The 13899-nt window shown below is 37.4% G+C and overlaps 1 protein-coding gene across 12 annotated transcripts in view; it reads right to left on the bottom strand.

The window, feature by feature from the left end:
* The window catches only part of ENTPD1 (ectonucleoside triphosphate diphosphohydrolase 1), a 131725-nt gene that overhangs the window by 33407 nt on the left and 84419 nt on the right, over positions 1-13899 (bottom strand). For 9 of the 12 annotated variants that reach the window (XM_038578354.1, XM_038578353.1, XM_038578345.1 and 6 more), the window contains one exon: positions 13615-13742. The exons of 2 other annotated variants lie outside the window; for them this stretch is intronic. In XM_038578354.1, coding sequence (XP_038434282.1) covers positions 13615-13622 — 8 coding nt within the window. In that variant the 5' untranslated portion in view covers positions 13623-13742. Of the gene's footprint in view, positions 1-3516; positions 3585-13614; positions 13743-13899 lie in introns of all 12 variants that reach the window. One more of the 12 variants, XM_038578351.1, reaches the window with a different exon arrangement.

The following is a 13899-nucleotide window of genomic DNA, read 5'->3' as shown; positions in this document are numbered from 1 at the left end:
TTTCTTTTTTCTCTAATTGGAATTACTAGACATTCAATACAAACCACAGTTATATTGCTATTTGTTTAATTGTGGTAAAATACACCAAACATTAATTTACCATTTTAAGTGTACAGTTAAGTGTACAGTTCAGTGGCATTAAGTACATTCACACTTTGTGCAACTATCACCACCATCCATCTCCAGCTATTGTGGGGTTTGTTTATTTATTTATTTATTTATTTGTTTGTTTGTTTTGTTTTTTTTCTTTTGTGTGTATATGTGTGTTTTTAAAGATTTCTTTATTCCAGAGAGAAAAAGTACAAGTGGGAGGGGCAGAAGAAGAGAGAGAGAGAATCTCAAGTAGACTCTGCACTGAGTGCAGAGCCCATTGCAGGGCTCAATCCCACAACCCTAAGATGACAACCCTGAGCTGAAACCAAGAGTCACCCATTTAACTGACTGTGCCACCCAGGTGCCCCTCCAGGTATTGTTTTTTAAACAAGACAACATTAAAATCCAGTGAAGTAAAAATAATGTAGATATTTTCTGGGAGTATTTGAGGTTGTAAATTGGGAGCAAGTCCTTCCAAACTCTCTATGAAAAGATACAATCACAAATGCTTAACGAAGAATAGCACTTTAGTTCCTTGTGAAAAAGCAGATGTTTGGGGATAGGTCATCACCTTTTAGCAGCAGCTGGAAATCCTGGGAGCACCAGCTCAATTAGCTTAACACATTAGCAGCAAAGGGCCTTCCCTAGAACTCATCTCCCTCAAAGCAGTGTGGACAGCTAGTCTCCACTGATGGCTTCTGATGTGCTGGACACTCTGATAAGTGAGTCACTGGTATCATTCCTTATAATCCTCACAACCACCTCCATTGGACATATGAGGAAGCTGAGGAATAGAGAGAGAGATTTACTTGCCCAAGTCTCACAGCAGAAAGTAGCAGATTTGGGACTGAAATCAAAACCATCTGGTCCCTGAGCCAGCAGGCATTCCACAGAAGTGGCAGTTGTTAATAAAGCCATATGATTTGGTATTGGGTCAGTCTGGTACATTCAAGAGAACCCTGTGGGGATGTGTGTGTGCCAGAATGTGGAATGTTTGTGCTAAAAGGAATATCTGACAATTCACTAAATGCCAGTCTTCACTAGTGACCAGGAAATTAAGGAAGTGATGAACTGAGCAGATCTGAAAGCTACCTCCCCACCCAGTTCCACTGGACAAAGGCACTTTCCCAGGGGGCACTTAGGTACTGCTAAATGACTCTTCAGTTCATTAAGGCCTATTTTTTTAAAACTGGCCATTCTATATCTACAGGACAGTGGTTTCCAGGCTTTAATGGCATGAGAATGTTCCAGGATGCCTGTTCAATATGTAGATTCTCAGATCCTGCAATCTGGAGGTTCAAACCAGGTAGGGTCTGGTGGTAAGAATAGGGAACCCTGGTCTCCCAGGGGATTTGGAGGCAGGGGCCTGCCTCTTATACTGACAAATCCTGCCATAAGACTTGCCCTTCAACATGCTCTTCACATCCAAGGAAGAAGCAGTTTTACCTGTTCAAGATGTTACCCTAGTCATTGACTCAGCAGCAAACTTCTATGAGGCAACCAGCCAAGTCTGATTACTGGTTGTAATTTAACATTTATTTTGTGATTATTTGATTAGTGATTATCTTTTCCACTACACTATTAGCCCCATGAAGGTAAGGACTTTGCCAGTTTTGCTCATTGCTACATACCTAGGACCTAAAATAAGAGTAGATGGTCAATGACTATTTGTTAAGTGAATAAGTTGAGTAAATGAATAATAAAATGTACACAAAGACAAATGAAACCCCGGCACTGCCCTCAATATGCTTACCACCTTGGTAACTGGACAAGTAAACAACACGTCACTCCAATAAGGAGTTCTTGTGTTTTGCTAGATGTGGCCTGGGCATGAGGCCACCACTGCCCCAGCAAGGCTGAACCCAAACTGGATTAGGTAGGAGGATGACAGGATTGGATCATCAAGATGAGAGGGCTGACATGGGCTGGGTTAGACAAGGGTGAATTAGATAGGAAGAACTGGAGATAAAATGGCAATTTGTGACCAGACAGGCTGCAAAGATGATAACATATGAGCTATCAATCACTGATTGTCCACAGTGGGCCAGGACTCCTGCTCTGCACTTCACATTTGCATTTATTTATCCCACTTAATTTTTTTTAAAGATTTTTTAATTTATTTATTCATAGAGATGCAGAGAGAGAGAGGCAGAGACACAGGCAGAGGGAGAAGCAGGCTCCATGCAGAGAGCCCGACGTGGGACTCGATCCAGGGTCTCCAGGATCACGCCCCAGGCTGCAGGCAGCGCTAAGCCGCTGTGCCACCGGGGCTGCCCCCCACTTAATTCTTGCAGTAATCTATGAGATACTGAGCCTTGAGCAAGAGAACCTCAAAGGCCCTCATTTTGCTTATCTATAAGATGAGGATAATCTTTTATTCCTCACAGTATTCCTAGAAAGAAAAAATGTAAATGATTTCTAAACTGCAAGCACTATATTTGAATGATAGAATTCCTCAGGATTTGGTCCTTGCCCTCTTCTTGCTTTTTACCCCCTTCCTATAATCTCATCCTTTTCTAGGGCTTCAATACATCAGTGGCATCAGAGACGTATCTTTAGACATGTTCTGTCCAATAAGGTAGCCACTAGCTACATGTGGCTATTGAGCACTTGAAATGTTAGCTGCAGTTGACCCTTGAACAACACAGGTTTGAATTCTGGATTCTTTTCAATAAATGCAGTAGAGTATTATAAATGTATTTTCTATTCTTATGATTTTCTTAACATTTTTTTCTGTAGTTCACTTTATTGTAAGAATAAAGTATAAAACACATATATAAAATATGTGTGAATCAACTGTTTGTGTTATTGCTAAGCCTTCTGGTCAATAGTAGGCAATTAGGTTTTGAGGGAGTCAAAAGTTATACATGGATTTTTGACTATGTGGCATGAGGTGGCACTCCTAATCTCCATGTTGTTAAAGGAGTCTGAATGAGATGTGATTTAAGTTAAACATCATATTGGAGGGGCACCTGGGTGGCTCAGTTGGTCAACCTTCTACCTTCAGCTCAGATCATGATCCCAGGGTCCTGGGATTGAGCCCTGCTTTAAAATGCTAGTTGGGTTCCCTGCTCAGCAGGGAGCCTGCTTCTCCTTCTCCTGCTCCCCCTGCTTGTGCTCTCTTTCTCTGTCTTTCTCTGTGTCAAATAAATAAATAAATAAATAAATAAATAAATAAATAAATAAAATATCTTTAAAAAAAGAAGAAAAAATCACACTGGAATTTGAAGATAGCATGAAAAAATAATGGAAAATACTTTATTAATAATTATTTTGATGAAATGTTGACATATTTGAGATGTAATGAATTACACTAAAATATTATTAAATTAATTTCAACCTTCTACTTTTTAAAAATGTGGCCCCTGGAAAAATTAAAATATGGCTTGCATTATATTTCTAATGTGCACTGTAGGTCTATACCTCTTCTATGAGGTCCAGATCTGATTATCCAACTGCTGCTTTGACATTTCTCCTTGGATGTCCAGTACCTCAAAAATAAAAAATTTTTCTTCAAAAATTTAATTCAAGACCTCCTTCTAAACTATATCTGTTCTTATCTCCCACCCTCTACTTCACTGCAGCCAGAGTGATCTTTTCAAAACACAAATCTGATCAAGTTACTGTCTTCTTATTGCTCTTAAGATTAAAATTAAAATCCTCAATCTGACTTGCAAGACCCTGACGAAACCACCTCCCTCACCATCTTTATCTGTGAGATTCTTGGACTTGCTTTCCTTTTTCCTGGAATATTCTCTACCCTTCTCTACCTCAGCTAACTTCAAGTTTTACTATAAATGTCATTTCTTTCAGAGAAGACTGCCCTGGCTCCCAACTTTCAGTTGGTGGCATTCATGACAACTATAATTAATAATTTGGGTCATCTATTAAATGTGTTTCCTTCTCCAGATAGTAAGCTCAATCATATCCTGTAGCCCAGTGCCTAATATAGATACTTAATATTTGTTTTTTTAAATAATAAATTTATTTTTTATTGGTGTTCAATTTACCAACATAGAGAATAACACCCAGTGCTCATCTCGTCAAGTGCCCCCTCAGTGAATATTTAATTGTTGATTCATGAATCTGTGAACAAATGAACAGATGAATGAAGTATGGTCATGAAGAGATGATGTTATATGTTTTTATTTATTTTAATTCAATATAGTTACATGCAATGTTATATTGGTGTCAGGTGTACAACATAGTGATTCCACAATCTATACATTACTCAGTGTGCATCATGGTAAGTATACTCTTAATCCCCTTCAGCTATTTCACTTATCCTCCTACCCCCAGCTGCCCTCTGGTAACCATAGTTTGTTCTCTATAGTTGGGTCTGTTTTTAGGTTTGTCTCTCTTTTTTTGCTTGTTTTGTTTCTTAGATTCCACATATGAGTGAAAACATGGTATTTGTCTTTCTGACTTATTTCACTTAGCATTATTTCGTCTAGCTCCATCCATGTTGTTGCAAATGGCAAGATTTCATTCTTTTTATGGCTGAATAATATTCCATTGTGTATATATACCATATCTTCTTTATCCATTCATCTATCAATGGACTCTTGGGCTGCTTCCATAATTCGGTTATTGTAAATAATGCTGCAACAAAAGCAGGGATACATATATATTTTTGAATTAATGTTTTAGTATTCTTTGGGTAAATACCCAGAAGTAGAATTACCAGATCATACGGTAGTTCTATTTTTAACTTTTTGAGGAAGCTCCATATTGTTTTCTGAAGTGGCTGCACCAGTTTGCATTTCCACTAACAGTGCACAACAGGTCCTTTTTCTCCACATCCTCACCAACACTTGTTGTTTCTTGTGTTTTTGATTCTAACCATTCTGACAGGTGTGAGGTGAAATCTCACCGTGGTTCTGATTTGCATTTCCCTGATGATGAGTCATGCTGAACATCTTTTCATGTGTCTGTTGGCAATCTGTATGTGTTCTTTGGGATATTTCTGGTCATGTCTTTTGCTCATTTTTTATTTGGATTATTTGTTTTTTTGTGTTGTGCTGTATAAGTTCATTATATATTTTGAATAGTAACCCTTTATTGGATATATCATTTGAAAATAAATTTGAAAGACACTCAGTAGGTTGTCTTTTAGTTTTGTTGATTATTTCCTTTGCTGTGCAGATTTTTGTTTTGCTGAAGTCCCAGTAGATTATTTTTGCTTTTGTTTCCCTTGCCTCAGGAGATGTATCTAGAAAAATGTTGCTACAGCTGACATCAAAGAAATTACTGTCTTTGCTCTTCTATGATTTTTACAGTTGCAGGTCTCACATTTAGGTCCTTAATCCATTTTGAATTTATTTTTGTGGATGGCATAAGAAAGTAGTCCAGTTTCATTCCATTGCATACAGCTGTTCAGTTTTCCCAACACCATTTGTTGAAGAGACTGTCTTTTTCCCATTGCACATTCTTGCTTCCTTTGTCAAAGATTGACCATATATTTGTGGGCTTGTTTCTAGGCTCTTGATTCTGTTCTATTGATCTGTGTCTATTTTTGTGCCAGTACCATATTGTTTATAGTAGTACTACAGCTTTGTAGTACATCTTGAAGTCTGGGATTGTGATATCTCTAGCTTTGTTATTTTTCAAGACTGCCCTGGCTATTCAGAGTCTTTTGTGGATCCATACACATTTTAGGATTGTTCATTGCAGTTTTGGAAAAATGCTCTTGGTATTTTGATAGGGATTGCATTAAATCCATAGATTGCTTTGGGTAGTACAGACATTTTAACAATATTGGTTTTTTCCAATCCATGAGGTTGGAATAGCTTTCATTTGTTTATGTTACCTTCAATTTCTTTCATCAATGTTTTATAGTTTTCAGAGTTCAAGTCTTTCACCTCCTTGGGTAAGTTTATTCCTAGGCATTTTATTCTTTTTTGGTGCAATTGTAAATGAGATTGTTTATTTTATTTTTCAAGATTTTATTTATTTGAAAGAGAGAGAGAACGAGTGACCGACCACCAGCAGGGGGGAGGGACAGAGAGAAAGAAGGTGAAGGGCTCAATCCCAGGACCCCAGAATCATGATCTGAGCTGAAGGCTGGCACTTACCCACTGAGCCACCCACATGCCCCATGGGATTGTTTTCTTACATTCTTGTTCTGTCACTTCATTACAGATGTATAGTGTACAGATATGCAATGGATTTCTAGATATTGATTTTGTATCCTCTGATCTTACTAAATTCATTTATCAGTTTTTTGGTGGAGTCTTTAGGGTTTTCTATATATAATATCATGCTATATACATGCAGGTTTTCCTTTTTCCTTACCAATCTGGATGCCATTTATTTTTTTTCTCTGATTGCTGTGGCCAGGACTTCCAGTACTATGTTGAATATAAGTGGTAAGAGTGGACATTTTTGTCTTGTTCTTAATGTAAGAGGAAAAGCTTTCAGTTTTTCACCATTATGATGTTACCTGTAGGTTTTTTTTATATATAGTCTTTGTTATGTTGACATATATTTCCTCTAAACCTACTTTATTGAAAGTTTTTATCATGAATGGATTTTGAACTTTGTCAAATGAATGCTTTTTCTTCATTATTGAGATGATCATATGGTTTTTATCCTTTCTCTTCTTTATATGATGTATCATGTTGATTGATTTGCAAATACTGAACCACCCCTGCATCCCAAGAATAAAATCCCACTTGATAGTGGTGAATGATTTTTTTAATGTATTGTTGGATTTGGTTTGCTAATATTGTGTTGAGGATTTTGCATCTACTGTTCATCAGAGATATTGGCTTATAGCTCTCTCTCTCTCTCTCTCTCTCTCTTTTGTAGTGTCTTTATCTGGCTTTGGTATCAGGGTAATGCTGACCTCATAGAATGAAACTGGAAGTTTTCCTTCCTCTCCTATTTTTTGAAATAGTTCAAGAAGGATAGGTATTAGCTCTTCTTCAAATGTTTAGTAGAATTCACGAAGGAAACTGTCTGGTCCTGGATTTTTGTTTGTTGGGAGGAGTTTTTTGATTACTGATTCAATTTCATTGCTGATAATAGGTTTACTCTTTTTCTATTTCTTCCTGGCTGAGATTTGAGAGGTTATACGTTTCTAGGAGTTTGTCCATGTCTTCTGTTGTCTAGCTTGTTGGCATATAATTTTTCATAATAGTCTCTTATAATCCTTTGTATTTCTGTGGTATTGGTTGTTATTTCTTCTCATTCAAATCTAATTTTGTTTATTTGAGTCACATCTCTTTGTTTTTAATGAGCCTGATCAAAGGTTTATCTTTTGAAAGAACCAGCTCTTGGTTTTATTGATCTATTCTATTGTCTTTTTAGTTTCTATTCATTTATTTCTCCTCTCATCTTTATTATTTCCTTCCTTCTACTGGTTTTGGGTTTTGTTTGTTCTTCTTCTAGCTCCTTTAGGTATAAGTGTAGGTTGTTTATTTAAGATTTTTTCTTGCTTCTTGAGGTAGGCCTGCATTGCTATGAACTTCCCTCTTTGAACAGCTTTGCTGCATCCCAAAGATTTTGGACCATTAGGTTTTCATTTGAATTTGTCTATAAGGGTTTTTTTTTTTATTTCCTCTTTCATTTCTTGGCTGACCTGTTCATTGTTTAGTAGCATGTTATTTCATGTCCATGCTCTTTCCAGATTTTTGCTTGTGGTTGATTTCTAGTTTCAGTGTTGTAGTTGGAAAAGTGCATGGTATGACTTCAATGTTTTTTAATTTGTGAGATTTGTTTTGTGGCCTAATATGTGATCTATCCTAGAGAATGTTTCATGTGCACTTGAGAAGAAGATGCATTCTGCTGTTTTAGGGTGGAATGTTGTGAATATATCTGTTAGATTATTCTGGTCCAATGTGTCATTCAAAGTCACTGTTTCCTTGTTGATTTTCAGTTTGGATGATCTATCCATTGATGTAAATGGAGTGTAAAGTCCCCTACTATTATTATATTACTATTGATTACTTCCTTTATGTTTGTTATTAGTTTTATGTATTTGCGTGCATAAATATCTTCTTGTTGGATTGTTCCCTTAATGATTATATAGCGTCCTTCTTTGTCTCGTTTCAGTCTTTATTTTAAAGGCCATTGTGTACAAGTATAACTATTGCTAGCCCAGCTTTCTTTTCACTTCCATTTGCATGATAAATGTTTTTCCATCCCCTCACTTTCAATCTGCATATGTCTTTAGGTCTGAAATGAGTCTCTTGTAGACAGCATATAGGTGGGTCTTCCTTTTTATCCATTTCGTCACTCTATGTCTTTTGATTGTAGCATTTACTTATTTACATTCAAACTAATTATTGTTAGATACATACTTTTGCTATTTTGTTATTTGCTTTATGGTTGTTTTTATAGTTCTTCTTTGTTCTTCTTTTCTCTATTTTCTCTCACGGTTTCCTGGCTTTCTTTAGTGGTATATTTGGATTCATTTCTCTTTTTTTTCTGCATATTAATTACTGGTTTTTGATTTGTGGTTACCATTACCTTTATATATAACATCTTATGCATACAGCAGTTGATGTTAAATTGATGGTTTCTTAAGTTTGAAGCCATGCTTTAATCTTTCTCCCTTATGTTTTACATATATGCTATCATTCTTTACATCCTTTTATTTTGTGAATCCCTTGACTGATTTTTATAGATATACTTATTTTAAGCTTTTGTGTTTCCTACTTTTCTTATTCCTCTTCCACTCAGAGTCCCCTTTAACATTTCTTGTAGTGGTTATGAATTCCTTTAACTTTTGTTTGTCTGGAAAACTATCTCTCCTATTTTGAATGGCAGCCTTGCTAGATAAAGTATTCTTGGCTGCAGGTTTTTTTCTTTCAGCACTTTGAATGCATCATGCTACTCTCTTCTGGCCTGCAAAGTTTTTGCTGAAAATTTAGCTAAAGCCCTATGGGATTTCCCTTATAAGTATCTGCTTTCTCTTGCTGCTTTTAAAATTCTCCTTATCACTACTTTTTGCCATTTTAATTACTATGTGTCTTGGTGTGGACTGCCTAGGGTTGATTTTGTTGGGGACTCTCTGTGCCTCCTAGATCTGGATTTCTGTTTCCTTCTCTAGATACAGGAAGCTTTCAGCTATCATTTCTTCAAACAATTTTTCTGCTCTCTTTTTTCTCTCTTCTCCTTCTGGGATCCCTATAATGCAAATGTTTCTATGCCTCATGGTATTCCTGAGTTCCCTGTTTTTACTTAATTATTTCTTTCTTTGCTCTTATTCAGCCTGATTGTTTTATGTTATTCTGTCCTTCAGGTCACTGACACATTCTTCTGCTTCTTCCAGCCTACTATTTATTCCACATAGTGTATTTTTAATTTGAGTTATTGTGTACTTCATCTCTGATTGGTTCTTTTTTTCCCAAAGATTTTATTTATTTATTTAGTGTGTGTGTGTGTGTGTGTGTGTGTGTGTGACTGGGGAGAGAGTCAGAGGGAGAAAGAGAGAGAGAATCTCAAGCAGACTCTGTGCTGAGCACAGAGCCCAACACGGGGCTTGATCCCACAACCTGTGCTGAGATCACAACCTGAGCCAAAACCAAGAGCTGGTTATTCAACTGACTGAGCCACCCAGGCACCCCTCTTTTTTTGTTTTCTATCTCTTTGTTAAGGATGTCACTCTCTTCTCAAATCCAGTGAATATCTTTGTGACCATTACTTCAAATTCTCTTCAAATATCAAGGATATTACTTATCTCCATTTGTTAGTTCTCTTGCTGCAATGTTGTCCTATCCTTTCATTTGGGATATATTCCTCTGTCTCATTTTGTCTAACTCTCAGCATCTGTTTCTGTGTGTTAAGAAAGACAGCTATGTATTTGACAGTAATAGCCTGTAAAAGGTCCTGTAGTGCCTTGCCATGCAGTGTCCCCTGTTCACCAGAATCTGGAGCTTCAGGGGTATTTGCTATGTGTGATGCATATGTCTTGCTGTTGTGGCTGAGCCACATTTGCCTTCAATCCAGTTGTCTGTGATGGCTCGCTTTGCCTATTGTGAGTAGAGTTTGGTCCTTGTGTTGTTAGTGGGCCAGTCTAGGGCCACTTTTAGCTGGGGTTGAATCAGACCAGGAGTTTGCCAGAGATGCTGTAACACCAAACTGTAGGGTACTTTCCTTGTCTTCTGAGAGGTTTTCATTGGTGGGCAGGACCTGCAGTCAGACCAGACATTTGCCCTCAGCCCACTGCTGGGGCTACAGTCAGACCAGTGTGTGTGGTTATCTTCCACTCTCCCCAGGGCTGGACTCACTTTGGAGTGCTGTTGGCCTAGCAGAGTTGCTTGCACACTGCCAGGCTTATGGCACCATTTTGGGTGGGCTTTGGCCAAGGGCATACTGGAAGGAGCAGGTACACAGGAGAATGCAGGAATGGGGGGGAGGGTGAGGCACACAGTGTCAGCAAGGTTTGCTGAGGTCTGTTGTGAAAGGGGACCGGTAGCCACCAGAACCAAGGCTGGCTGGATTGGAGGGGGTGGATCCCAAGAAGCACTTGGGGGCAGGGTGGGTGGTATTAGCAAGGTCTGTTGTATGATAGGAGACTTGGAGTGAGGCCTAGCTGAAGCCAGCATGTCCACAGGAGAACACAAGGGTGGGGCAGACTGTTAGCAAGTTAGGTAGTGTTGGAGAATTGCTGATTCACAGGTGTCCATGTGTTTATGCTGGAGGATGGGGGAAGGAAATGATATCCACCAGCTCCTTTGAACCTAGAGAGGTCTCCCAATGATCCCTACCCCTCCAAGTACATGCACTGAGATTAGTAAACAAATCTCCCTCCTGCACACACAGGTGCTTTTCAAACTGCTGCTTCTATGCTATATCTCCACAGGGCTATTTGTTTAAGGGTGCTGTCCTTTAAGTGTAGGGTCTGGTCTCTGTTTACTCTCGCCCTCCTGGCTCTTCCAGAACTGAGCCCACTAATTTTCAAACTTCCAGGTGTTAATTCCTGCTGATTATAAGAACTCAGGAAATTGGGCCCCTTTGGTTTCATGCAGGATCCCTGTGCATCTGGGGTACTTGGTATGAGGGCCCGGTCCTCTGCCCTTGCCATGCCTGTGTCGTTTCTCCCTCCTACAGACAGGTCCATTTAACTTCCAAATGTGTCTCCAACCTTCCTACTCCCTCTGATACAGCCTCTTCTCTACATTTAGCTGTGAATGTAGAGAAATTCTCTCAGTCTTCAGATTGTTTTCTGAGTTATTTACACTGATCAGGTGTTCTCTTGTTCCATGAGGTTAGGTGAGCCTAGAGTCCTCCTACTCCACCATTTTCCCTGGAAGTTTGATGTTACATGTTTTTAAAACAAATGTACCAGGTATGAATATTGAAATAAGTGTTATCTTTTAAATTATCATTTTTGAAAGGAAATAAATTTATTCAACAAACTACTCAAAGCATTTTAGTAGCTCATGATATCTGGGATGTCCTGGTATTAGCTTACAAATCACACAAGAAAAAAGTCTCATTTACTATTTCTTATTTTATATTTTATAATGTTTTATTATATACCTTATTCATCAAACTTAGTTTGGAATGATTTCAGAAATATTATCAAAGAGTATTCTCTAAAGCATCAATGTCCAATTGAACTTTCTGCAGCAATGGAAATGTTCTATGTCTGCATTGTCCAATTTAGTATCCACCAGACACGTGAGACTATTGAGTATTTGGAATCTGGCTAGTGCAACTAAGGGACAAAATATTTTATTTTATTTTATTTTATTTTATTTTATTTTATTTTATTTTATTTTATTTATTTTAATTAAGTTGAAATAGCTACATATGGCTAGTGACTATCAAAATGGGCAGCATACATAGCTTAAAGCCATCACCAAACACAAATTCCTAAAATATTTTGCCCTTAATATATGCCAGCAATCTTATTAAAATTAGTGTATGACCTTAATAAATGACTAGTTTGCATATATAAAAGGATCTTGCTAGATCAGTGATATTGCTATAAAGATTCATTTCATATGCCAGTGTCTACTCTTCAAATACTCATACCTCCCATTTAAAGACCTATTCCATTTTGTGGGGCCAACACAACACACTTTGTTGAGTCAATGATAACCACTGTGAATGCAGGAAGGTCATCCATGACCAGAAGTATTCACTGGGAACACAGAGCTCAAGTCTATCACGGATTTTGCCTCCTAGGCAGTCCCCCTCTCCAAAAATGTAATAATTAACATGTAAAAAGGTCAAATCAGGAGGGCAATCATGTACTTTTGGAGCTGGTAAATAAATAGCAGAACCAAGATGTCACGAGGCTTCAACTGTGAGTGAAGTTTTGCCAAGAGAGCCAACATCACTCAACATTAAAAGGCAAGAGACCATTGACAAAGAGATAATATCAGCCTTCTATGCTGACAAAGGGGTTGCTGTGCACAGCAACAGAGTTGAGTTCATGTTGCAAAGAAATGCCAATGTAACATCCAGGCTTCTGCTATTAGGCAATTGATTTGGGTAGATGGCAAAAGTTTTAGAAGCCTGGCATATACATTCATCTTTCTAGTCTCACAGTTTAGCATCTTCAAATACAAGAAAATAAATTTCTGCACATGTATTCCAGAGTCTCCATGGTCAACTTAACTTCTGGACATGTCATCACTTATGTGTGCATATGTGTCAATATGTACAATATTAGCATATTGGTATATATTCTGGGCCCTTTTACATTTATTTAATTTCAATGAAAGTTGAATACAATGGAAGTGTAAATACAATGGTGTATTTACAACATAAATTTAAATTTTCTATATGCTTTTTAATTAACAGATTAAATAAAGTAATGACCACATTACAAGGTACTTTTAAGATATTCATGTCTTTGAAATTTCACTTTGATGAATTTGAAAGGAAGCAGAAATAAATCACAGTAGCTAACGACCCTAATTATTTTTAATGATATTATCTAGCTCTTCAAATGTGGAAATTTCCAAGAAATCTGTCCACCTATGAATTCATTTCATATCACTATATTTGATTACATGTATGTTTTCTCTGTGGGTATTTTTAGTTGATTTTGCTGCTTGCTTTAATATTTTGGAGATGAGGAAAAAGTCTTCTCCACAATCTTTGACTTCAAAGTGCTTTATCCAATGCTCTCTAAGAAATATTACTTTTGTGATAGTAATAATAATTGAGTAAGAAGAACAAAGAGTGTAATGTTGTGACACATCCACAGTGAAACAATGAATGAGAGGTAGAGATAGTACTAGATTATAGAATATCAGCACAAAATGTCACCACATAATATCAGCACATATCTGGATGTGAATAAAGTATTTGTTTCTGTTAAAGTATTAACAGTAATTGCTGAACAAGTATAAAGACCATTATCTTCCTACCACTAATTGATTCAGGACATTCCCTCTACCAGAATGAGCATCATTTCCATTTTACCTCCCTAATCCAGTAGATATTGATTTGCTCCTGGGATGCCAGAACCTCTACCCCTCCTGTATGCTCTAATTTACCATAACCTTCTTTACCCTCTCCTGGCACCCCAGCCTGAACCCCTCAGGTTTGAGTTACCTTAACATTTTCTGGCAATGGTTTGTTCTGGGTCAGCCCCACAGCAATCAAAGCAACTACAGCCATGATACAGGAGAAGCCAAGGATGATCAGTATATTTCTGGAACAAAAACTCTTCAGTTCAGACTCTAAAACCAAGAGCAGAAAAGAAAATATCAACAAGAAATCAACAAACATTGATTTCCCTCTACTTTCAGTAAGTCTTACGCTAGATATCTGGAGACATCAAAGATAGATCAAAGCTAATCTTTATCCATACCACACTTGCAGAATAATAGGGAAATA

This window comes from Canis lupus, chromosome 28 (genome assembly GCF_011100685.1).
Source record: "Canis lupus familiaris isolate Mischka breed German Shepherd chromosome 28, alternate assembly UU_Cfam_GSD_1.0, whole genome shotgun sequence".
In the NCBI taxonomy this organism is placed as follows: domain Eukaryota; kingdom Metazoa; phylum Chordata; class Mammalia; order Carnivora; family Canidae; genus Canis; species Canis lupus.
This window is presented reverse-complemented; position numbering and strand designations above follow the sequence as displayed.